General features: G+C 39.6%; 1 protein-coding gene across 1 annotated transcript in view; it reads left to right on the forward strand.

The window, feature by feature from the left end:
- WNK3 (WNK lysine deficient protein kinase 3) overlaps nt 1-26,961 on the forward strand; it is a 122,984-nt gene that overhangs the window by 7,529 nt on the left and 88,494 nt on the right. The window contains exon 2 of the mRNA XM_042447642.1: nt 7,160-7,816. Within this exon, the coding sequence (XP_042303576.1) occupies nt 7,292-7,816 (525 nt within the window). The 5' untranslated portion in view covers nt 7,160-7,291. The remainder of the gene's footprint in view (nt 1-7,159; nt 7,817-26,961) is intronic.

A 26,961-nucleotide genomic window follows, 5' to 3' on the forward strand; every position in this document is an offset into this window, starting at 1 on the left:
ATATTTCTTAATAAAGAGGGGTCAAGTTGTTAAGATTAATTCTCCTAGCATATTTCAATTGGGAATTTGTCTCTTTTGAAAGGTAAGAGAGTTAAATGTCCTAGCTAAGTGTTCCTAGAATTTCACCTCCTCCTTCTGTATACAATCCCAGTCTTATTGGTTAGAAAATGCCTCGATATTCCGTCTAACATACAGATTGTTCACTAGTTTGGCAAAGATTGTCAGAGATCTTGAGAGATTTTATCAAAGCCTTTTGAAAGCACAGTTATAGAATGGATCAGCTTCAACTACATATTTGATGACACACAAAAAAATCTAATATTTGAACAGATAGCTGTGTTAATCTGTTTTAGCATAAAAGGCAGAAATCCACCTCTGAGACCAGCTGGTTTATTCTAGAATTCAAAGATATAGCTTTGTTAGTCTATAGAATCAGGATGTAGGAAGATCTTGTAGCACCTTTGAGACTAACTAAAGAAAGAAGTTGGCAGCATGAGCTTTTGTAGACTTAAATCTACTTCCTCAGATGCATCTGAGGAAGTACAGTAGACTTGATTTTAGTCTACGAAAGCTCATGCTGCCAACTTCTTTCTTTAGTTAGTTTCAATGGTGCTACAAGATCTCTCTACATACTGGTTTATTCTAGCATTCAAGGGAATCTTGTAACGTATTTGCGACTAACTATGTAGAAAACATGATTAGTTTCAAAAAGTGCTACAAGACTCCCTTGCATACTGACATTCAAGACTTAACATGACTTTGCCTCTGGTGTATTCTAGCATAAGCTTTTGTGCACTTCAATCCACTTCCTCAGATGCATGGAGTGAACTCTATGTGGACCGACATGTATTCAAGGTGGTGGTGGGGAGAAGAGTGTAAAACATGATGGTATGATGATATATCTCTCTACACCAGTGTTTCTCAAATAGTGGGGCGGGCCCCCCAGGGGGGGCACGAGGCTCCGTAAAGGGGGGCGCGAGGCTCTGTTATGCAGAGGTGTACTTATAACAATTTTATAGACAAATGATACTATTTACAGTCGCACGGGGGGCGCGAAATGTTTTCTTCTTCCTAGGAGGGGCATGACAGAAAATAATTGAGAAGCACTGCTCTACACTGATTATGAGGAGTAGCTAACAAGACAGAAGTAGATTTTGCCAGAATAAAACCAAGGAGCCACTGTATTCCTTTAGAACAATTCTAAATGTTCGATAGAGCAAAATTACTTTACAAAACCACATTGATTAATCTAAACAGGGGTACTTCTACAGTTTATCTCTGCTTTAATCTTGTTATCATTTTACTTGGGATGGAAGTTACAGATCTGTAATTTCCTAAACCTACATCAGAAAGGGCCTGTTCTAACTCTTGTAAATTTTTATGAACCATAGTTTTTGTGGGTTTTTCAGGCTATGTGGCCATGTTCTAGAAGAGTTTATTCTTGCCGTTTCACCTGTGTCTGTGTCTGTCATCTTCAGAGAATTATAAACTGTGTTTCCATTTATGTATTGGTTCTGTTGTAGTTGGGATTAGCTATCACACTTCTCTCCACATGTTGTTGGACCGCAACATCTAATATCCCTAGTGTGTGGTGAGGAATGCTGGAAGTTGGTATCCAGCAATATCAAGAGGTCTGCATGATTCCCCTCCCTGATTTCGCCCTGCCCTTCCCATTAAAATTAGTGTGACATTGGTTATCCTGTAATAATGGGGGGGGGGGAGGAAGGAATAATATAAAAATTACAGAGGTTTGTTAAAGGATCAATAATGTCATATTTGAGTTCTTCTAGATTTTTCACTGAACAGAATTCAGCTTGAGTGACTTGTAAGTTTTGAATTTTCTAATTCTGAAAATGTCATCCTTCATCAACTTTACTTATGTATTCAAAGAATGTACAGTCGGACCTCTATATCTGCGGGCTTGCCATCCATAGATCTGAGCATCTGCAGAGTGCAAGACCTCAGTGGCCATGAATGCATGCATGCAGCTGTACTAGCAGGCATGCGCATGTCACACCACCATTAGGGAGAACGGGGCTTGACACGGTTTTTTTGTATCCATGGTGTGTGTGTATGTGTGTCTGGAATAGATCCTCTATGGATACAGAAATCTGACTGTATAAACCACCCTTTCATCCCTGGAGATAGCAGGGTGGGGTATAGTAAGTATGTCTATAAGTAGATATATCATATGAATACAAATGTAGAGAGATCTTGTAGCACCTATGAGACTTAACTGAAAGAAAGAAGTTGGCAGCATGAGCTTTCATAGACTAAAGTCTACTTCCTCAGATGCATTTGGTCCAACATCTTTCTTTCAGTTAAGTCTCAAAAGTGCTACAAGATCTCCCTGCATACTGATTCTACATACTAAGAAGGCTATACCTTTGACTATGAATACGAAATAAAGAAAAATGCTATCGATACTGAGAGGCTGCCAGTGCTATTTGACATATTTATTCTAATGCCCTTCCTTCAATAGTCACTAAGATGCAGGTATGTCTTGGCCCTTTTATGCCATAAAGGCAGATGAAAATAATTTAGCCTCCCTACAGTTTCCCTCTCCACCTTCACTACTTCTTTTTATCTCTTTGTCAGCTGATCATATTATACTTCTGATGTGTTGGAATTCTTTTTTAGTTTTTCTTTTCATTTTTTATTGTTGACTTGTATTTATTTTGCCAGAGTTTATGCTTGATCTTCTAGTAATTTCCCTTATTTGGGCAAAACTTACACATTTCAAAAGGGAGCCAACTTGCCTTTTATGGCTTCTTTATATCTGATATGTAGTTATGTTGGCATTCTCTTGGTGTTACTTCATTTCTAGCATAATTTTTATCTGAGGCTCTATAATAGTGACCTAGATTATTAGATTATGGTGGTGGGCCTAAGAGGGGTGGAAATGGAGAGCAGAACAAATTGTACCAGTTCCCTAAGATCTGTTGTGGCCATTCTAGGACTACATGAGGCCTTTTTTGAGAACAGGAAGGTGAAAAACTATTTGTTTGTATGTGTTTCCTTTATACTTCCCAAAAGAAGGAGTCAAAAAATATTAAATGAAGCCAACACAGTCAAAAGGGACATGCACTGGCCCCATTTTTCTATTATATTCAAACACCTCCAATATTTGTTTGTTTGTTTGTTTGTCCATCCATTCATTTGATTTAGTGTATTTCTATAACACCTCTAGAGCCACACGATGAGACCTTAAAACTCTCTCCCCAGAGGCCTTGCCGTTTTTCCGCCAGCAAGTTAAAACAATTTTTTTTGCACCAGGCATTTACAAATGCTTGTGATTGGGCTCTTAGTTCTGTGTGGTGCTGATTCTGAAGTTCTTACAGATCAGTATATAGTTTAATTGTTTTAATGTGTTTTAATGTTTTTTAATGTTTTTAATTGCTTTAATATGTACTGTTTTAAGCCCTTTTATCTTTTTAATTGCATTTTATTCTTTTAATGACTGAGGTGTTGTACTAGTCTAATTCTATTTTAGTGCTCACTCTTGTATTATTCTTTAAACTTGTAAGGCACTTTCTATCCCAATTTGGGGGGGAAAGTGGGATATAATAATAATGATAATAGTAGTGGTGGTAGAGTGGCCCCTTTCCTTCACAGCAGTTGCATTTTCTGGATCTCTCCATGCCCCCACCACCGTGGATGGTATCAGCTACAATTGGTGCTTCTGCCCTTGCTAATGGCAGTATGGAAGCAGCAATTTGAGATTGATTGGAGAAAATGGAGACTCTCTCCTCCTCTCTCAATGACCCTGAAGTACTTCCCCTTGTAATCATGAACAGCACTGCTGAGATGGAAGGTGTGTCTACACTGCAGAAATAATGTAGTTTGACAACACCGTAAGTGCTGTAGTTCTATCCTATGGAATCCTGGGATTTCAGGTTTTACAAGCTCTTTAATCTTCTATGACAAAGCGTGCTGATGCCTCACAAAATTCCAAATCCTAGGATTCTTTAAGATGGAGCCATGGCAGCAAAAGTGGTGTCAAACTACATTATTTCTACAGTGCAGATGCACCCAGAGAGGTTAAAGCCATCACCACTACTCCATTGTATTTGTGCAGACACGTGTGTCTGTGTTTGTGTATATATGTACATGTCATATCCTGGTACCCTGTTTGAGACCTGGTGCAGCCCTTGGAGTTTGAAATGTTGTGCACACCTGATCTAAGTCTACATAGTTTTGGAAATAGAATCAAATCATCAATAATAACTTTTCTGTTGATATTGTATTGAGTTACAACCATATCTTATGAAACCTAATTTTTCCAGCAGTTTTCTAATAAGCAAATTATTGTCGCTATTCTTTTTTTCTAAACTGCAGGTATAATAATTTATCCAGAAGGTTTCTAAAATAAATGTGTGTGTATGTGTGTGTGTCTCAATGTATCCGTGACCTTCCTTATACTGTATATTGTAATTTTCTAGGTGTAATTTTTCATGTCGCCTTGTATTTTATTATTATCTTCATTGACTTTCCTTATCCATCCCCATGTAATTAATTTCTATTGTGTCTTCATTTTGAGGACATGGAACACTTTGTTATTGTTGATGTTGTGTGCCTTCAACTTATGGTAACTCTAAAGTGAGAGTATAATGGAGTTTTCTTGGCAAGTTTATTCAGAGGGGGTTTGACATTGTCATCCTCTGAGGCTGAGAATGTGACTTGTCCAAGGCCACCCAGTGGTTTACATGTCCGAGCTGGGATTTGAATTCTGTTCTCCAAAGTCACAGTCCAGCACTCAAACTACATCACGCCGGCTCTTAAGGTGGTGTCAAACTAGCACATATTAAAAAAGGATCCCTTTGGGAACCAAAGTTAGTCTCTTACATTGGAAGTTGGGTTTAAAAATAATAACATTTCTGAAAAAGAAACTTGATTTCTCCACCTATAAGATTAATTCCTATTAAATACAAATCTGATGCCTATAAAGCTTTAAACTTTTGTTGCCAAGTAAAATTTTTGTTGTGCAGTAATGCTGTGTGAGATTGTTAAAATATTTATTATTGTTTCTTGTCTCTGTGCGTTTATTCCTCTGTCAAAAGCACACACTTAAAACCTGCCATTCTTCAGGGGAACATAGCTTGGATGAGGAGGCGGCCTTTCATTCTGTCTCAGAAAGATGTTGAGGAGCATGGCAGGTTCAGTTCCTGTAGATGATACTGTGATAATGATTCCAAGGAACCTTCTCTAATGTGCATTCTCCTTAGCTATTGAATGGAACAGTTTCCTCGTGATCATCTCATGTTGCTGGTGTGCAGTCTGATAAGATTCCCTCCTTTCTGTCCTTTCCCTTGTTCTTTTAAAAGATAACCCATCTTAAAGGGTTTCCCCCCACTGAAAGATTAAACTCTTGTAAAAGAGCACTAAATTGATTGGATTCTTTTCTTTTCTTTTCTTTTTTAAATATTTTTTTATTTCGATTTGTTCATTTCACATCTTAATCTTATTTACATTCTCAATTTTTTATACTTGTTATAATCAATTTAACAAAAACAACTGTTTCTGAATAAAAAGAAAAAAAATGTACAGTACACACATTTTACCTCATTTCACATACATCAAATTTATATCAAAATATCTTTCTTTATATCAAATACCTTTCCCCATGTCTGTGCTATTGGTAACCACTCATCATTTAATTCCAATTCAGATCTATTATTTAGCAATTTTGTCAATCTGTCCATTTCCTTCATTTCTTGTGTCTTTATCATGATTGGATTATTTTCAAAGCAAACAATATAGTTTTTTTTTTTTTAAAAAACCCTTTGATTACTTAACTACAAGGAGAAGTGGGAGATTTTGGCTCATGCAAGGATATAGAGTAGATGTACCTTTGTGGCAATATGGTGCTTTTCACATTTGTAAATAAACTTGGCATAGGACTGTAAGTATCTGGAGGGATTTGAATGGAGTCCATTAACTCATCCATTTGCCTGAAGTTTTGCTGTTTTTGTATGCTGGCTGATTAAATGCATTTCCATTGAGCAATAGATTTTTCTTAACATTTGAAAGCCCTTCACACACACACACACACAGAGCCTCAAAACCGCAAGTAAAATCCCCAGCACTATGGTCAGTGTTACCTTCGTAATACAACATGCCAACAGGAAATACCAGTTTATCTGGACTTAATAATTAAGCATCTGTAATGCACGTTCAGAACATAAGAATAAAAGTGCTTCTTTCATTTCATTTATAAGACGCAGTTGTGGTCAGAGCAGGACACAAGGGGAGTGGTGTCTAAGAAAAGCTGTTAACTGGCTTCTTTTGTTGTTCTTCTCTGAGACAGTGTATGTATGAGCACTAGGATTTTTGATCACAGGGGATACAGAAGTTTCTGTAACTTATTCCTGTAATGTTGAATCAACTGGGGCAAACAGTATGATGTGTGTGCACACACACATGCGTAAGCTCATTTTTTTGCCTCCTGCCCCCTTTTACTTAGTAGCCTTTTTGCACAGGGCAAGTTGTGAACATACAGTTTTCATATAGTGCCAGGGAATAATGAAGTTACATCATCATACTGTTATCTTGTCTGGAATTTCTAAGTGTCCCCTAATATTGGGAGCCCTCTATATTGCTTAGGTGTTGTTGTTGTGTGCCTTCAAGTCATCTCTGATTTATGACAACCCTAAGGTGAACGTATCAGATTTTCTTGGGAAGATTTCTTCAGAGCAGGTTTGCCATTGCTTTCCTCAAAGGCTGAGAGAGAGTGCCTTGCCTAAGTAGGCAACACTGTACGATATAACTTACAATGTGAAGAGATGAAAAACAAGAAAGGATGTGTGAGAAATTCAGCATGCATCAGTTTTGGCAGTTGGGTGAATTAATTTACAATTGTTGAGTTGAAGGGGTTGGGAGAGGAGGAAGAATCTAGGTCAGCAGGCGTTCCATTCATATGTCAAACAGTTATGTATTTTGTATACAGCAGTGTAACTTGATGTGCTATTAAGATATTGAGGCCAGTTTTATATACAGTACGATCGATAATTGCATATAACTAGTACATTTGTGCAATTGAGATTAAGGAAGTCTAGACTATGAAAGAGGGGCTGCATTTTGGGGGGTATGTATAGCTGCTTTGTATTTCACTTTCTAAAATGATCTTCTTTTCTCTCCTCTCCCCTCCCTCTTGTTACAGGTTGCTATGGGAATCTTATGATAATCTGAGAGGAAGTAAATCCCCGGTAACATTGCAGTTACTCATGATGTGCTTGAACTGAAGGGGAAGGGAAGAACTTAACATATCGAAGGGCCAAAGCTCTGCTGTGTCATGGCTACAGATTCTGGTGAATCAGCTAGCACAGAGGAATCGGAGAAACCTGATGGGGTTTCTTTGGAAAGTAGGAGCCCCTCTGTTGATGCTTCTATGACCATGGAGGCCAGGATGAAAGAAGGCGTCAGCACACCGACTGCCTCTGGGGCAGCTACAGAGAGGAAAAGGTTCTTCCGAAAGAGTGTGGAGATAATGGAAGATGAAAAAGTTCTGGAGCCCGCTCCCAGGGATGAACAAGAACAATTCATGGTAGGTGAGCAGAAGATTGACCATCTCTCTGCCAGCATCCTGGTGACTGGTCAGGAGGCCAGAAGTGAGCAGGGCTCAAAGGTCAATTTGGAAGCCTTGAAGGAAAGGACCAAAAAAGAGATAGAGGAGGAGGCAGAGATGAAGGCTGTGGCTACGTCGCCGGGTGGAAGATTTCTGAAATTTGATATTGAGCTGGGAAGAGGAGCCTTCAAAACAGTTTTCAAGGGGCTGGACACAGAAACCTGGGTAGAAGTTGCTTGGTGTGAACTGCAGGTTAGTGGAGATAACTCATATGGTTTATGACTCTGTGGTGCATGGAATGGTTGATTTAGTAGTCCAACTCTGGAGATGTATATTTGGGGACATCCAGATATACATAGCTAGGTTGATCATACTGCGTAGCAGGGGCTTTCACTCTTAATGCAGACTCAAGGAGCTTGAGAAACTTCAGCATACTTTTCTTTAAAAAAAGCAAATTGTTAGTTGGTTGCACAAAAGAACATATTTCATTTTCTGTCATATACTTAGAAACCAGAGGGAATCTGTAACTGTTGGCACTCAGATCCCCATCTTCATGACAGTTCTTGCCCCTGCACATCATTGCTACTTTTGAAGTGTTAACAGTTATGACAGTTTTTACTCAGTTCATGACACAAACTGGGAAAACATCCAAGACCATACAATGGTGACCATACTACCCCACACAAAAATTCTAGATAAATAAATTGTACAACCTAGTAATGCATCAATGTTGAGTACTCCTGTGCAAAATCAGAGCAATTCATTCTGTTTGCAGAACTGAATTTTGTTGTGGTTTTCAAACTTTTAAAGCACAGAATGTTAACCCTCATTGTTAAACTCTTTTCCTGAGTTGGAATGGGTTCTTCTGAACTTTTATAATGTAAACCCATTTGCGAATATCACTGAAAGTAACCCATTTATTTTTTCCAAGTTCACAAGCCAGCTGAAATGTTTTGGAAAAGTGTACAGAAAATAATTGCTTAAAATGCAGTGTTTATATGTTGGTTCCCCAGTGATTTCATAAGCAGACACTGCTTAGTATTAGTACCACTTAACAGTAGCAACTGGCAATAACCTGCCAGCTATTTTCTTAGTATTATGCTCTGCCAGTTGTGGGAATTTGTTTATGGAAATAAGGCTAGTGTCTGTTCAAATGACTGTTCTCAGCTAGGCTTAAACCACTTTTTCTTTGCTCTCTTGTTTTGTCTGCCTTTGGGTTCATGTCTTATATTTTCTGCCACATTTGCATCCATACTTCAGAACTTCCTTTCCCTCTTCCCTTCTGCCTTATTCAGCTACCCATTCCTATTATCATCTTGCAAACTACCACTGAATTATGTGATCATGTATGTGGAAACCATGCCTAGAGGTGGACATATCCTTACATAATTAATAGAGATTACGCTTAGAAAATGTGTTCACATTTCTCTGGGCCCTAAACTATTGTTCACCTATTGCTCTCTGTGGGCCATAGCTTCCATACAGGATACTCAATTTTAGAACCTTTGGTTCCTTCTAAGCTTATCAAGCATGACAGGCTGTGGCCCTTGGTTTTTGAACATACAGATAGGTCAGAGATGCAAGTGGAGACTGATGTAACAGATGCTGTGACTGTCAAAAACCTTCTGTCTTGTGTAATATAGGGGAGGACAGCCTTATTTTCATGTACAGTCTACAAGGTAAAGGAGCATTTGTAAGGAAAGGGTTGTTCTTTCCAGATTTCAGATGCTGTTGCTCCCACTCACAGGATGAACATATGCAAATGACACCTTCTGTACCATTTACACCTGTATTTAGAAGAAGCAATTTTGGAAGGGTGATATATTTTGGAAGAGTTAAAAAAAACCTCACAACATGACTGATGGTGGATAAAGTGTGGCCCTAGAACTGCATGCGATCCCACAATCTTGACCTATTCAAACTCCTGTACAAATTGAATTGATAAATTAATTGCCTCCAGGAGTGGCAATTTGCTTTTTAAATAGATTGCATCCTCCAAAGGAGGCCCTAGGAGCCAGCATAGTATAGTGGTTTATGCATTGGATTATGACTCTGTAGACGAGAGTTCAAATCCCCACTGAGCCATGAAACTCACTCAAGTGACCTTGTACAAGTCACTTTCTCTCAAGACTCAGAGGAAAGCAAAGGTAAAAAACCCCTCTGGACTTGTCAAGAAAACTCCATTTGCCTTAGGGTTGCCGTAAGTTGGAAATGACTTGAAGGTACACAACAACAGCAACAACAACAACAAGAAGAAGCCTCAAAGCACTCTTTAGCATAAAAAGACCCCATATTCTTTCAAAACCAGGGGTTTGTTTGGTTGTTGTTTTTGCATTATTATCAGTCAGAACAGTAACCAGAGAGTGGAGGTGGCATCCAGAAAATTGACCCCCAGACCTGCCACACTGAACCACTCCTGAATTAAACATACAGAAGGCCAGCTGTTCTTTGCACCTTGCCACTCTACCTCTCCATGCTGGCAAAACATTCTGAAGGAAGAGACAGGCAGGCAACCATATGAAAAGGTAATCAGAAAAATGTATGGTCAGGAAGTTTATTCAAGACTGTTGGACATGATAGCTATAAGGAATCTATACATTTAAAAAATCTGGCTAGTATTAGAGACACCAGCAGAGAAAACTGTTGGCTGTATGCAGCTGCCATGATGTGAAATCGTTTGCTTTGTCCTTAAATCCCAACCTAGTATCCATTCCGTTGTGTGGGACTATAGCTTCCATCATCTCAGCTAACATCCTGGTTGGGGATGATATTTAGGTGTAATCCAACACATCCAGAGAAAGCCAGGTTGAGGAAGAGCAGAGTAGACAATCACTTGGTTTGATCCATCTTTCTTGAAGTTTTTGTAATTTTTAGAGAGGTGGCTGTTACAGGTAGTGAAAACAACAACAAAATCTTGTGACATTTTGGGGGTTAACCAATATATTCTGGCATAAAGTGTACGCCATAATAAATGTGTTAATCTTTAAAGTGCTGCAAGAAATGTTTGATGTTCTTATAGGAAATTAGATTATTTGGCACCCCCTTGTTCCAAGGTAACTACTTTCCTCTTTTGTAATAATAAATAGGAATGAAGGCAGCCTCTTAACCAATTAAATTTAAACCCCATTCTCCTCTTGATAAAGTTGTGTCTTCCTCTAGGTGGATTTGCCTATTGTCCCTATGGTAGTCATGCTTTGTAACAGATAAACTGTCATAGTGAATAGTAGGTAAATGCATTAGGAAGACTATTCAGAAGGAAAGTGACATTTTAAAGCAAGCTAGGTCATTACTTGTGTTTTCTTTGTCATGAAAAATTGAGTTGAGCATCTGTGATTCAAAAACAGTGTGTGGTTGTTTTTCCCTGCTCAAATACCCCGCAGTGGGTGGCGGAATAACTAGTGTATGCTTAATAATTGGTTTAATCTCCTCTACAGCTAGTTCAGGCTAAGCTTGTCAGAATTTTCCATGCCATGCATCTAAACAGCTCCTCTGCAGTGGTGGCTGGGTTTATGCTGTGTTGCCTTATCAGTTATAACAGTCATTGATCCAGCACCAAAATCTATACCCTTACCCTCCAATGTTATGCCAAGAATGTTACAGGGCCATTTTGCAGGGCTGTTTGTTAAGAGGATCTTAAATGTGACTTGTAAATGGATTGGAATTTCAATGTTTAGTCGAAGGCTTTCATGGCTGGCAGGAATAAACTCTTCTAGAACATGGCCACATAGCCCGAAAAACCCACGGAAAAACGTGGAATTTCAGTTTATAAGTTAGTTGCCGAGGTCTGTTTTTAAATCTGTTTACTTCCATGAGGTCTTACTTCCAAATAATGGAACTGAAAATACAGTATGTGTGTAAAAAATGGAAAGCTATAGTTTTAACTATTTTATTTCTTTATTATTAAAAAAAGGAATTTCTTTCAGGATTGTCTTGTATTCAGACTTTTGAAATGCATTTAGCTCAGGCTTTAGTTGTACAAATGACTAGATGTATCACTACTCTGCAAAGTTGCTTTCTTAAAATACGATTCATAGTACTTTTAACTCTTGCTGTGGTAGCGGATTCTACAGCTGATTGCCTCTCTGTGAAGAATGTTTTGCTCTTCCCTTACCCACATTGTTTTAGAGAGCAGAACATTATTAATTTTCTTCTTAGCTTGCCATTATTGTATTTTTTTGTCTGACTTTGGAATATCTCCTTTCTATATTCTCTATCAATCAATAGTGTGTGGCAACGCAAATTCATCTTTGCCAAAAAGAAAAAAAAAAGGCAGCTGGGACCAAGTAAAAGCTTCTTAAAAGAGCACTGTGTGTAGTGCTGCATAACCTTTAGTCAAATCTTCTGACGAACATAACTATTCTAGGGCTGGGAGCTTAGAAAAGTTAGATTCTGCCTGCTCAGGATTTCCTGGGACTACATTAACATCACTAGTTCTAATAAGTCCTTGTCCATTTTATTACCAGAATCTGTTTTAAAGCTTTGTTAAAGTTTGCCCCAGAAACTTTTTATAATCTTTCTACTTTCCTTGTGTGCATTGCAGGTAAGGAAGTAATTAAGTCAAAGTTTGCATGACAGCCCAGGCAGGATTAAAAGATGTATTATATGTGATTGCCAGACCTAGTTCTTGTCAAATCAGGGAAAGAGAACAGAGTCCATGAAATGAGGCAAGGTGGGTGAAGGAAGAGAACGGCAATGGAGTGAGCCTCCTTGTTTAGAACAGATTAATATTCCAAGAGTATTGTCTAAAACTGTAAAATGCAATAATTATGGTGTAGTTAAGCAGGCTTCAGTTTGGTTGGATAGAAAAATATATAAGCATACCCCAGTTAACAAAGCCTCTGACAAAGAAGCTCCTTTTTACAAAGTTTTTTTATGGGAGTCCATACTAGCCCCCCTTTTTTTTCTTCTGTCTTCTTGGGAAGGTTTTTTCAGTATTGGCATTGGCATGGTGAAGGACCACTGGAAAAAGACAGATTTTCCGTTTTAGGTTTCAGCAGTGTGCAGTAAACAATGCAATAAAATATGAGCCTGGGATTCTACTCTAGCCAATCTTACTATAGCTGTATGTGCCTGCTTACAACAGACAAGGTGAATAGCAGCTGCCTCCAGGATCTCTTACTAAGAATTCATGAACAGCCAAATAGAGAGAAAAGGGGAGAGAGCATATAAGCCAGCCTCAGCAGCTACCTCCTAGCATGTTGAAAAGGTATAGGTCTATGAGTTTCACCACAAAATGGAAATCATATACAAAGTGGACTGCTGGAAGGAGAAAAATCGTTCCGGGATGCATTTTGAAAGAAGCTTTCAAGTGGTCTCTAGAAGATTAAAAAAATGAATAGTGTTAGTTTTAACACTATTAAAAAGTTTGCTGAAACATATTTATTTATTCTTTTCTGCGGTGCAAGATCTTATCCCTATTCTTTCCATGTTTTATTTCTGCCTTTGCTACCAAATTTTGTTAAAGAAGTAAAGCTCAGGAATGCACTGACTTTGTTAACTGAGATATACCTGTATTGGGATCTCATGTTGCGCTCCACCCTGAAAAAAGAGCTGAAAATACATTTACTTTTTTTTTTTAAGAGCTTGAACTTGAAGCATTTTATAGAGGCCTTTGGGACTTACCATACAACTTGCTCTGGCATACAGGAGATTTTCAGAACTAACTGGTAAAGATTTTTGACTGGAAGCCTTGTTTCTAGCCATCAGGCCAAACATAAGGATGTATGGACCCTGCTTTGCTGCTGAGCTCTTTCTTGAGTGTCACAAGAGTCAGTCACATTTTATTTAAGTTAATCTGTAAAACATATCAAAAATGAATAAAATATTTTGAAAAATACACTGAAAACTGCATATACATAGCAAAATATATGTTCAGGGAACATTAAAGATTTAGAATGTACATTCTGGAATAGGTTAATACTCTTACTAAGCAACAGTTGTAGTTGAAAGAATGTTCTCCTTGTTTCTATTTAAGAAGAAAGCAAAAAGTAAAGGTTCCATCCTGTTGGGTTGCCTCTTTCTCTTCAGTCTGATGATTCACCACACTGCCTGGCATTTTATCAATGTTGATGCCTATGGCACAGTTGATGCTGTTTAAGTATGCTCATTTTGTATCAGTGAGTTCCCTCCATGGATGAGATTGCTGCGTTCTTTGCCCCACTGAGGGGCACATAATGATACCTGCCAGTGTTGTCAAGAGTTCACAAGGTGGACAAGTTGTAACAGATCCTTCTGTCTTTGATTGTCCTTCTGGAAGCTGATACTTTTGGTGAAAGCCACTGGTGCCCTAACTATCAAAGTTCTATTTTCAAGGGTGGGAGCTGAATTAATATCAAGTGTGATAAGATTAAAGGCAAGGTGCAGAGGCTCTGCACTGAGGTGTAATGCATGCCTTTGGGTCAGCAACAGTCACTCTGACCCATGGCAGAAAAGAGTTTTCTCAATATTGTATGTCTCATGTACTTGATGATCATCCCATCATTATGTTAATACTGTTAGATACTCCTAAGTATTCATTTGGATATTACAGTTGAACCTCCATAGCCATGGATTTTTTATCCATGGATCCAAGCATCCATGGCTTGAAAATATTAAAAATAATAATAATAACTTCCAATAAGCAAATCTTGATTTTGTCATTTTATATAAGAGACACCAGTTGACTATGCCATTTTATTTAATGGGACTTGAGCATCCACGGATTTTGGTCTCGATGTGGGGTTTTGGAACCAAACCCCAGCAGATAACAAGGGACCATTGTATTCACCCTAGTGTGCCAACACTTTTGGCACTTTCAATGGCATGCCTCAATTTTGCTGCCCCCTGCCTTCTTTTAACCCTGCCTTCTTTAAACCTTTGAACATTTTTGGTTCTTTTTGGATACAGGTGCCTCTTTTGCACTTGGTATTTCCTGTTTCTCTTTGGGCTGCCAGTTGTGGCCTCTGAAGCAGATAAAGTTGTGTCTTTGAGCCTTGAAGTCTATCTAATTCTAGATAGCTTCCAAATTGTCTTTGGAATGGATGAAGGAAGCCAAATTAGTCTTCTTCTATAGAGAACACCATGGCAAACATGATACTGCTCCTATGGATGGCCAGGTTTCTCACGTTAAACACATTCTACTACTTGTGCAGAATCTGGGTCTGAGATTGAACCTTGAGCATGTGACTATCCCACAATTCCACTGTTGCTGATTAGATTCCCAAGTAGCCACAGAGTCATGGACAGTCATAGAATCATAGAGTTGGAAGACACCCCAAGGGACATCAAGTCCAGCCTGCTGCCATGCAGGTACTCACAATCAAAGCATCCTTGACAGATGGCCATCCAGCTGCTGTTTAAAAGCTTCCAATGAAGGAGACTCCACCATTCTCTGAGGGAATGTGTTACACTCTCAAACAGCTATTACTATCTGGAGGTTCCTCCTAATGTTTAGCTGGAATCCCTTTTCCTGCAGTTTGAATCCATTGTTCCAGGTCCTGTTCTGTGGAGCTGCAGAAAACAAGCTTGCTCTATCCTTGGTATGACAGCTCTTCGAATATTTAAACAGGGCTATAATTTCACTTCTTAACCTTCCAGTCTAAGCATTCCCAACTCCCTAAGTCTCTCCTCATAAGGCATGATTTCCAGGCCCTTCACCATTTTGGTCACCCTCCTCAGGACACACTCCAGCTTATTAACATACTTTTTTGAATTGTGGAACCCGGAACTGGACACAGTATTCCAGGTGAGCCCTGACCAAAGCAGAATAGATTGCCATTGTTACTTCCCTTGATCTAGACACTATACCTCTATTGATGTAGCCTAGAATCACATTGGCCTTTTTAGCTGCCGCATCATGCTGTTGACTCATGTTCAACTTGTGGTCTACTAGGACTCCTAGATCCCTTTTACATGTAGTCTTGTTAAGTCAAATGTCCCCCATCCTATATCTATGCATTTCATTTTTTCTGCCTAAATGCAGTATCTTACATTTCTCCTTATTGAAATTCATTTTGTTCATTTAGGCCTAGCTTTCTAATATGTTAAGGCCATTTTTAATTTTGATCCTTTCCTCTGGGGTGTTTGCTACTCCTTCTAATTTGGTGTCATCAGCAAATTTGATCAGCATGTCCTCTATTCTTTTATCCAAGTCTTTCCTTCCATACCTGGGAAGCTTGAAAATCCATACAGAGTACAGCGCGGTGCTGTGACTTTCTGTTCAAACAACTGACCTTAAACTCTGTAACAGTGGAAATCATTCAAAAGAGATCACAGCAAAGCATAATTTGGCTGTGACAGATTAAGAGGGCCAAATGTTGGCCAATGTGAAAAGGAGGTGCAGCTTAATTATTCATTTTAGAGCTGCAGTTCTCAATTGCAAGGTCTTCAAGTATCATTACCAGCATGTTCCTTTGGTCACCAGTGAATAAGTTAATGACAGTTCCCATGGAGCATATGACTGAGTTCTTCTACTACCACCATCCATTGTATGAGCTTTCTTTGGGGCTGTACAGACTGGCAAGAAATGCTGGAGTCAGGGTGGAGTTAGGGGCATGGCAACCGCCTGACTCCCGCCCTGACTCCTACCCCAAAGCGGCATCACGCCACGTGTCACAATGTTTCTGCAGTGCAACATTTACACGCACTGTGCTGAAAAAACACTGGAGAGCCGTGGTGCCAAGGTCAGCTTTTTTCTGTCCCAAAAGAAGTTGCATTTTGCCACTTCTTTGGGGGCTGGAAAAACGCTGAATTGGGGCCACAGCACACAGTTGCTGTGGCCCCGATCTGGCGAGCAAAGGGGCAGCCTTTCTCACCTAACCTCTTCTTCATTTAATAGAGGAAATTCTTATTTTCCTCCGTGAAGAATCTGGATTGGTGCCAAGTACTCTTATGACTTTGGGACGAAACAGACCAACAGCTAGGAGTGGCCTCTGACTGTTCCAGCCGCGATCAGGTCTTGAAAATCAACATGTGCTATATAGATTATAGCAAAGTCTTTGACTGCATAGATCATGAAAGGCTATGGAATGGCCCTAAAGACATGGGAGAACCAACACATCTGATAGTCCTGATGAGGGATCTGATCTCAGAACAAGAGGCTACTGTCAAAACAGAACACGGAGAAACAGAATGGTTCCCAGTTGACAAAGGGGTCAGACAAGGCTGCAACTTGTCACCCTACTTGTTCAACTTATATGCAGAACATATTATAAGAAAAGCAGAATTGGACATAGAAGAAGGAGGAGAGAAAATAAGAGGAAGGAATATTAACAATCTAAGATATGCAGATGAAACCATAATACCTCCCAGAACTGGATCAACTACTAAGGAAGATAAGGAAGAAAGTGCAAAGGCAGGCTTACTGTTGAACAAAGAAAACAAAAATCATGACAACGGATAATCTAGATAAATTCAACCTAGACAATGAAGAAACAGAAGAGTTCTCATACCTAGGATCAAACATTGACAGGAACAGGAACTGCAGCCAGGGAATCAGAAGAAGATTCAGAATGGGGAGGGCAGCTATGAAAGAACTGGAAAAGATCCTAAAATGCAAAGTTATACAACTCAGCACAAAAGTTAGAATCACAGAAGCCATTGTATTCATCATTACCATGTTTACATGTGAGAACTGGACAGTTAAGAAAGATGATAGGAGGAAAATCAATTAATTTGAGATGTGGTGCTGGAAGAGAGTGCTGAGGATATCCTGGAAAGCCAAAAAGACAAACAAATGTATCCTAAAACAGATAAAGCCAGAAATCTCCCTGGAAGCCAGGATGACAGAAGCTGTTGTACTTTGGAAACATTATGAGATGGCATGACTCATTAGAAAAAACAATGCTAGGAAAAGTGGAAGGAAGTAGAAAGAGAAGAAGGCCACATGCTAGATGGATCGACTCTGTTAAGGAGATACTGTATTGGGTATGACTTTGAAGGAACTAAGCAGAGCAGTGGAGGAAAGGGATCTTGGAGATGTCTCATCCACAAGGTCGCCTTGGGTTGAAATCAACTTGAGGGCAGTTAACAACAAAAATCATAGACATCAGGAAAACTGATGCACCCGTTAAGTGTCTTACATGAAATGATTGGTTAGTGCTAGACCACAGAAAAGATTACCGCCCAGTATATCATAGAAACATGTAGTTATGTACCCAATCTTCTATGGCCTGTTCAGGCATTTCTAGATTCATGCCATGAGATACTCAATAAAATTTAAATTAAACGTTTTATTTTAAATGCTGTTTGCCTTCACTACTGAGTTGTGAGCAAAAACAGAGTGATTCAGAAAGAATCGTGGAAAAGTAAAGCTACAGGCTTTGCACCATTCTTTTTGAATCACCCTGTATTATATATAAAGAACTTAGCAAACAAAACACCACAATAAATAACCAGGCAGTTATTTTATTTTTGTTTGTAGCCAACATTGTCTTCACACTGTTTTATCAAAATACAGAAAAACACACACAAATAGCTTTTATATCAGAATTCAAGAATGTCTCAGTTCTTAGCATATACTATGAAAAACATGTCAGAAGATGCGTAAAGCATAGCACAGGAAAAGCTTCCTTTGAATTAGATGGAAAGAAGTGGTAGAGCTGAGTATCATCAGCATACTGATGACACCTGACCCCAATACTCCAGACAGGATTTTAGGAAGGGAGGTCCAGACTAAGTGCCACCATTATAACCAACGTCATCAGGGGCTGGCCTGAAAACAGAGTGCCCTCCCTCCATAACTGTCATCTTTCGGCCGTTGAGGGAGAGAACAGGCTGGCCCAACGTCATCAGGGGCTGGCCTGAAAACAGAGTGCCCTCCCTCCATAACTGTCATCTTTCGGCCGTTGAGGGAGAGAGCAGGCCGGCCCAGCGTAATCAGGGGCTGGCCTGAAGACAGGGCGCCCTCCCTCCATAACTGTGCGCCGTTGAAGGGAGAGAGCAGGCGGCCAAAGCGAGCATCAGGGGTGGCCATGAAAGACAGAGTTGCCCTCCCATCCATACGGTGCAATCTTCGGAGGTGAGGGAGAGAGCAGCGGCCCAGCGTCATCAGGGGCTGCCTGAAAACAGAGTGCCCGCCTCCATAACTGTCCATCTTCTCCGTTAGGAGAGAACAGTCGCCCAACGTCATCAGGCTGGCCTAAAACAAGTGCCCTCCTCCATAACTTCATCTTTCGGCCGGCCATTTGCATTGGGAGATGAGTCAGGCCGGCCCCCGTCATCAAGGTGGCTGTGATCCTGAAAAAAGATTGCCCGCCCTCCATAACTGTCATCTTTCGGCCGTTGAGGGAGAGAACAGGCTGGCCCAACGTCATCAGGGGCTAGCCTGAAGATACAGTGTATCTTAATTGTAGATTTTTCTTTGTACTGTTATATAATTTTCTTGTACACCGCTATGATCTATTTGGAATAGTGGTTTATAAATAAAACATATTATTATTATTATTATTATTATTATTATTATTATTATTATGGACCTTGGGTGCAGCGGCGCAGCAGCACACACCATTCATTTTTCTAATGGAAGGGGGGGATCCAGACCCCAAGACACACACACCCCCCCGGCTACGTCCCTGCTCCAGACATCCAGCAATTTCATATAAATGTTAAAAAGCATAGGGCATAGGACATGGGACCAAACCCTGAGGACTTCACAGGATAATGGCCAAGGAGCTAAATAAGAATCCCCCAGCACCATCCTCTGAGAACACCCCTCCATGTAGGAACAGAGCCACTGTAAAACAGTACCCATCCCAGAGGGGTGACTCAGAAGGATACCATGGTCAGTGGTATCAAAAACCAGCAAAACCAACAGGGATGCACTCTCCCTGTCCAGTTCCCAATGCAGGTCATCCACCAAGGTAACTAAAGCTGCCTCTGTCCCATAACCAGGTCTGAAACAAGACTGAAATGGATCAAGATAATCCGCCTCATCCAAGAACCCTGGAGTTGAGAAGCCACCACACTCTTCAATACCTTGCCCAAAAACAGGATGTTGGAGACTGGCCTATAGTTATTTAAAATGGAAGGATCCAGGGAAGGTTTTTTTTCAAAAGAGGTCTTAACTACAGTCTCCATCTGGCATGTTGGGACCTGGCCTTGTTGTAAAGAGGCATTTATCACTTCCCTTACCCACCCAACTAGTCCTCCTCTGGCCTATTTTATTAGGCAGGAAGGGCAAGGGTCTGGTATGCATGTGGTGGCTCTCACTTTTCCAAGAATCCTGTCCATATTCTCAGGCTGCACAAACTGAAAAGTATCCATCAGAACTGGACAAGCAAGAGCCATGGTTACATCCACCAGAATTGTATCAACCCTGGTGTTTAAGTCAGTGTGTATCCAAGTGATTTTATCTGTGAAATGGTGAACAAATTCTTCATAGCAATTCATTCTCCCCTGAACCAGATTGTAACAGAACCCTGAACACTCCAAACAACTCTGCTGAACAGCTACAGAATATCCTGACTAGGCAGGATAGTACCCATAAAATAACCCTGTTACCAAAAGTTACACATTAAGTCCTTCAGGTAATCTTGAAGGACCGCCTCTCTCCGTACAATCCGCCCAGCACACTCAGATCTAGTAGGCAGCAGTTATTAAGAGTTCCAGAGGTTAGATTGCATAATACCACCAGAAGGGCCTTTTCGACCTCGGCCCCCATCCTCTGGAACACGCTGCCTACCGAGCTCCGTTCAGCAACCTCCCTGGCCCAATTTAAAAAGGAGCTAAAGACGTTTTTGTTCAGGCAGGCTTATCCTTAAGCCTTTGCTTGAGAGCCCCTTTGTGAAGACCCCCCCCCTTGTGAAGACCTTGTGAGTTCCCCTTTGTTAGTTCCCCTGTTAGCCATTGGTGAGACATCTAGGGCTGGCACAGATTATTTAATTGTATTAATGGTTTTAATAATGTTGTTATACTGTTGTTTTAATTATAATTGTATGGATATATGTTGTGAACCGCCCTGATGCTTGCGAAGGGCAATATACAAATAAAATTTATTTATTTATTTTATTTTATTTAGATTGCTGTTAGTAATGGCACAAAATTACCCTGAAAATAAGGGGTTCTCAGCACTCTGTAGTTGTGCTCAAACAGGAGATTGGGGAATAGCCAAGCTCCAAATCTATTGGAAAGCACAGTAGCTGAAACATTTGCTGCAGATACTAAATAATGAACAGGAATCAGCTTGGAGGAGGTTGCAAATTTAAGTGAGAAAATTCACAACACTAAGAGGAGTGCCAACCACAATAAAAAGATTAAACACTTAATTTATACAAATAGTACTTAACATCTGGGGAAAACTGTATTAAAATTTTCACACCAGTTCTGTCACCATTAACTCCATTGCTATGTTATCCCTCAGTCTATGAAGATGACAGGTTTAGATGATGTCAGAATGGAGAAGTCAAATAGGTTAAAAAAACCTTTATATTGGCTAACTCTTAACATAGGACTCCAACTCAAAGAGCAATTGCAAAATGTGAAAGTGAACTAGATCCAAATCCATCCTATTAATTTTATAGCTAACCCACTGATCCTCGTTTAATTTATAAAATCATTAACATACCATTAAAACATAATATTCTGTACAGAAAATAGCACTAAATCAACCCTTACTTCTTAGGACAGGGATGGGAAACATTTGACCTCCAGATGTTGATGAAATTCACATCATCTTTGGCTAGGGTTGATGGGAGGTACAGTCCAACAATATTTGGGAGGCCAAAAATTATTCATCCTTATTCCAGAGTATACAGTATTGTAATAGAAACACAGTATGGCTGAGACAAGTGATTTGTCACCAGTAGAGGAACAGGATTTGGGAGTGACAGTTACACCAGAACAATGAAAAGGTACCAGTAAGAACTGTATCTGCAAAAGTAAAAGTGATCAATTTTTCACTAATACCATGCCTCATGGGGCTCTCCTGGCCAGTTCATTGTGTCTTCCTTTTTGTTTCCCACACTACATCCCAAAACTATTTTGTATGGTTATCCACATACCTTGGCTTTAGGAAACATCCTTTCTCCTGCCTTGTCCCCCAGTGACCATAGTTAAAACTGAACTTGTCACTTTATCTCCATATTCACAAGATTTTGCATTCCTATGGACATTCCCATACGCAGACTGCTAGGTCCGGCCCTAGACTTTCCACTCTACCCCATGCATCTGAGGAAGTAGACTCAAGTCTATGAAAGCTCATACTATCAACCTCTCTCTTTCAATTAGTTTCAAAGGTGCTGCAAGATGCCTTTGCGTATTGATTTTCCAGACTAACATGGCTATGACTTTGAATTAATACACACATGCTATCTCATTCTGCTAAACTAGTTATATTTCTGATAATTCCAAGTACAGTACTGAAAAAATTATGATACAGTTAGCACAAATTTAAATATGTGATGGTTTTATAATACAACAAGATTGGGCTGGTGTTCAGGAAAGCTGAGAAAATTACAGGGCAAGAGATAGAAAAGACTTACAAATTTAAAGATTACCTTTATACAGAGGTGGACTAGCTTATGGGTTGATAGCATTGACTGACAAACTAATGAAACAAGTCAGAACAGCAGAGAATACAGGACTGGAAGATGATTTTTATGAGACTTGGCATGGGCTTAGTTTGTGCTCTAGCTAACCCAAAAATATATTTCCCCTGCAGATCTGTTGATAACATTGACTGACAAACTAATGAAACATGTAAACGATAGAAGGACTTATTGGGATGAATGTATAATGTAGTGTAGTGTACCATATGGTGAATTACTAAACACCCTATAATTGTTTTCAATATTGGTTTATTTGAGATGTGTTTTTTCTATAGTTAATTTCTCTTGTATTGTTACATGTTGACAATCAATGAAACTAATTTTTGGAGAAGGCAGACTCAACTGTGTCTCCAAAACAAAATATCTGGAACACATACCATCCAGAGAGCTGTCCATTTAGCCAAGTAGTCCTGTTTTTGAAAAATTATGGTATACCATAGGGTCAGTATGGCACCCGTCCACTCTCATGCCCTCATTTCATTCTGGACAGATAACTAATATTTTCCTCTCCCAACAGTCATTTCTATTTTACACTGTTTCTTTGATGATTATATTTTTTTCTGCATCAGTTGATGAACCAGTTCATGAAGCAGTTGATAAAACTTTGGACTCAAACAGATGGCCCGTTAAAGCCGCCTTCCTTGCGTCTTGGGAGTGTGGTGTTTACACGCTGCATGCTCCCAAGACACCCAAAAGCCAGGCGGTCACCCAGACATGTTGTACATCACCTCAGTGCCCAGAAGCCACCCTGGGGCTGGGGAAGAGCTGCCAATGGCAGCTCTTTCCCGGCTCGAATGGGAGTGGATCTTTTCCTCTCCCATTTGGACTGGGTTTAATGCAGATTGGGGCTGCAACATGTGCTTGCCGTGGTCCCAGTGTGTCTTCAGTGGGGGTGGCTTCAAGCTGCCCCTTCATGACCATCTTTTTTGGCCCTTTATCTTTTTTTCAAGCCACTCTTATATGTTCTCTCTCATGTCATCTACTTTTCCAAGTAGGGCTAGTGACAACTGATCAGTCCAGTCCTGAATAGGCACCAGTCTAGTGTTAGAATCAGTCAAAAGTATTTCCTGTCATCCACTTGAACAAAGATAGTGTCTTTCTGTGTTCTTTCTACATCTATGGGAAATACGTTTTAACCTTGGTCTTCTACACTGATGAAATTTCACAATCTGCCATGAAAGTCCTCAGAAAGGTCTGCTTAGTGCTTGGCATGTGGGATCTTGTCCACCATCAGACTTTGTTGGCTTAGTTGCTAAAGGCCTCAGGGAATCATTTTGCACTTGACAAGTGTTCCTACATAGCATTCCCCAGGGACTTTTCTTGGCTGCTTTCTAATGTTCATTCTGGATGTTCAGTCTTCAGCAGAAGCATTTTCTGGATAGGCTTTGTGATCACAGGGTTCCTTGATACCAAATGCTCCATATCCAGGTGAATTACCCTTCTATTTTTCTGTGTGTGGAACTGCACAAAGACCATAAAGAAGAAGAAACATTGTTTATTTATTTATATCCTGCTCTTTAGCTACAAAGGCTCTCAGAACATTTTACAGATTGCTAATTGGAGAGTTTCCTGCCCTCAGGTTTACAATCTAAACAGACATGACACAAAAAGAGAAGGGAATGATAGTGGGAAGGGGATCAGGTCCAGCAGATATTGCCCATTCGTCTCTCCCTCCAAGGCCAGGGTGGTAACAATTAAAATGGAAGGAGGGCCTTTAATCTGTACTTGGCTGACTGGGTGGTCACCTGTACAGTCACATCATCTTTCCTCCAGGTGTCACAAGTTAATTTTTCCTGCTCTCGCACATTTTTTATATACATACAGCTATGGTGGTCCATTAAGCTATTGAGCTGAAATCTAGAGATCAGGCTCCTTTAATTTTATCCCTTAAGGTCAGGTCTTCTACAAAACTTGACTTCTAGCTCTAGAGCACTGGTACCTTTCTGGGGTCATAGACCCCTTTGGAACCTAATGAAAGCTATGGTTCCTCTCCCCAGGAAAATAAACATAATTATATACACACAAATTTTTGCACACAATTAATTTTATTGTATTGGAAATTAATTCCATTCACATAACTTGTAATAAAATTACAGTGCATACTTGAATAAAACTAAATTTTTGCCTTAAATTTTACTCTGATGGGAAGAATACAAAGTAACAGGAAGGCTATTAAATAAATAACAATACAATCCAGTTCATGGGCTCACTAATGCCCATAGAGCCTGAAGATAAAATCCCCTGCTCTAGAAGGTTCTGGACTTTGCTCTCTGTGGAGGCAGACTCCTTATGTGGGATTGCATGGATGAGTTCTAAAAGACATCCAACAACGGCCAGTAACCAGCATGTTTTCCCTCATTCTACCCACTGGTAATGCTTCTTGCTGATGATGTCAGAAACAAAAGGCATAGTATGAGGTCCTTCATGGTGCCCAGTTTATAGGCAAGCAAAGAGACAGAAATGGATGATGCTTCAGATAAAGTACACTCAGTTTGAATCAAAATATTACATTGCTGAGGAAGACGGAACTTCCCTGTGTTTCTGGAACTAGTTTATATTCTGATTTGGAATACAAGTCAGCTGCTTGGTTACATATTAAAATTACTTATGTGACTGTGCAGGAAGCAATCTATTCAAAGAACAGAAGCAAAAAGCTCAAACAATGCTTTATGCTGATCCATTGCGTTTCCATGCTAAAGGGGGGATGTATTGGAGGGGTCTTTCTTTTTTAAAAAAGAAGCTGAAATAATAGCATTGCATAGTAGTCCAGTCCATGCAGCCTAAATATCCTATACGTGCCAGATCCTGTCTGATCTTGAAGCTAAGCAGGGTCAGCTCTGGTTAGTATTTGAATAGGAGACTGCCAATGAATACCAGGTGCTGTAGACCAAAAATTTTGAAGAAGGGATGGGCAAAACCACCTTCTGAATATTTCTTGCTTAAGAAAACCCAATGAAATTCACTCTAGGTCAACAAGCAACTTGAAGGCACAAATACATTCAGTAGTCTAGTCACTTTTAATTTAATGACCTAAGGCAGGGAGAGGCAACTGTGACCTACAGCTCTTAACAATCTTATCAAACATTGCCATTAGTGAAATTTAGTGAAGTGGGAATAGAGGCCACCATTTGTCACCCCTTGTCTAAGAAAAGTGTTGACCTTTTTTTGCAAGGAGAAGTATAATAATCTTACTTTAAACATGGATCACAAAGACACACCTCATCACTTCTCTACCCAGTTTCAAAACTGAGTTAAAGACTATATTGTTTAGAGAAGCATTCCCAGAGGCGAGACCCTCTCTGACCCAGGAAGCCTCCTTTTAATCATCCATTAAGAAGCCAAGCCCTTCCTCCAGTCCATCTGCCTTGGTCCAGGCCTCGGAGGTAGAGAAGATCTGCTGGACCTGATCCTATTCCCCACCACCACTCCCTTCTCCTTTTGTGTTGTGTCTTTTTAGATTGTAAGCCTGAGGGCAGGGAACCGTCTGACTAAAAGATTGTATGTACAGTGCTGTGTAAATTTACAGTACTTTATAAATAAAGGTTAATAATAATAAGATAACTTTGTGTACTTGATAATAATTTCAGCATTAAACTCCTTTTTCAAAATCAGAATTAAATTTTTTTGACTTTAACTCAAATTCAAGCTAGTGAAGTCAGACACTCAGATGGATCTTTATTAGGTATAATAAAATTATATGTCAAAATCATATAAATCCACGCACTTATATTAAATACATCCAGGGCATTTCTTCCTTGAGTTAATATCAGGAAGTGTAGTCAAATCTCCTTGATAGCATTTTCACCTCACCCACAACTTTAAAAGAATTTAAAGTTTAAAAGGATGGAAGATACATACATATGGTTGGATCTAAGAATATTGTTTTCCCCCTTACTTGTAGTCTTGACAGAGAATTCAAGACTGAAAAAGATATCTAGAAACTCTTGTTTGTTTTATTCACTAGTGAATCTATAAATAGTTTGCAGCAAACTTGGAGGTCCTTGGATATAGCTGTTCCCAGGTATCAGATTCTTTCTTCAGCTGTTTTCAACAGGCTTCTGTCATCCTTCATAATTTCTGAAATTCTCTGAAGTAATGTATGAGATCACAAACGTATGAGAATATAGTTATTCTTTAAATTTGTTTATATTGCTTTTCTGCTTGTCAAGGCCAAAACTGATTGTAGGATAAACTTTCAAGTGTTTCTATATGACATAGGATGTTTTTGTATGCACTTGTTGCATACTTGTTGGTGTTTCATTCTAGTGGGGTATGCTTCTAAGATTGTTGCATGAACCAAAATCTGAATTCTAAGAAAGGAGTATCTTATTGAATCTAGTACTTTGTTAGCATCTGTGGAAAATATACCAGCTGCTTTATGTGAGGACACATTTGAACTCCCATTTGTAATTTGGAGGGTTTTTCCCCCCCACAATTTTAATAAATCCATTTTGAATTTCCAAGGAAGGTCATGGCAAACCACCTCTGAGGGTCTATCTACATTGCAGAACTAATTATAATTATTGTTTCTCAGTAAGCGTGACCCTTATGCTTGATGACCAGAAACAAGCTTTTTTATATCTGGTTCTATTGCTTTGAGGGATAACTGAAGATCACCTCTGTCCATTATGTGAAGGCGGTTCCTGAGTAAATAATTCACACAACTGAAACCTGATTCTACCAAATACAAAGTAGGAAATGCCACAAAAAACAGTTATGCTTTATTCCAAAGTGTGGAAACTTTTTTGATATTGTACTCTTTATCCAAAAATTGCATTTTTCTTGACTGAAAGTTACTTTGGCTGATATGTCACTCTGTAGCTGTAGAAGCGCTTCTTGCAAAGAAACATTAGCGTGAGTAGCATTCACATTGAG

Source organism: Sceloporus undulatus, chromosome 2, assembly GCF_019175285.1.
Source record: "Sceloporus undulatus isolate JIND9_A2432 ecotype Alabama chromosome 2, SceUnd_v1.1, whole genome shotgun sequence".
In the NCBI taxonomy this organism is placed as follows: Eukaryota; Metazoa; Chordata; class Lepidosauria; order Squamata; family Phrynosomatidae; genus Sceloporus; species Sceloporus undulatus.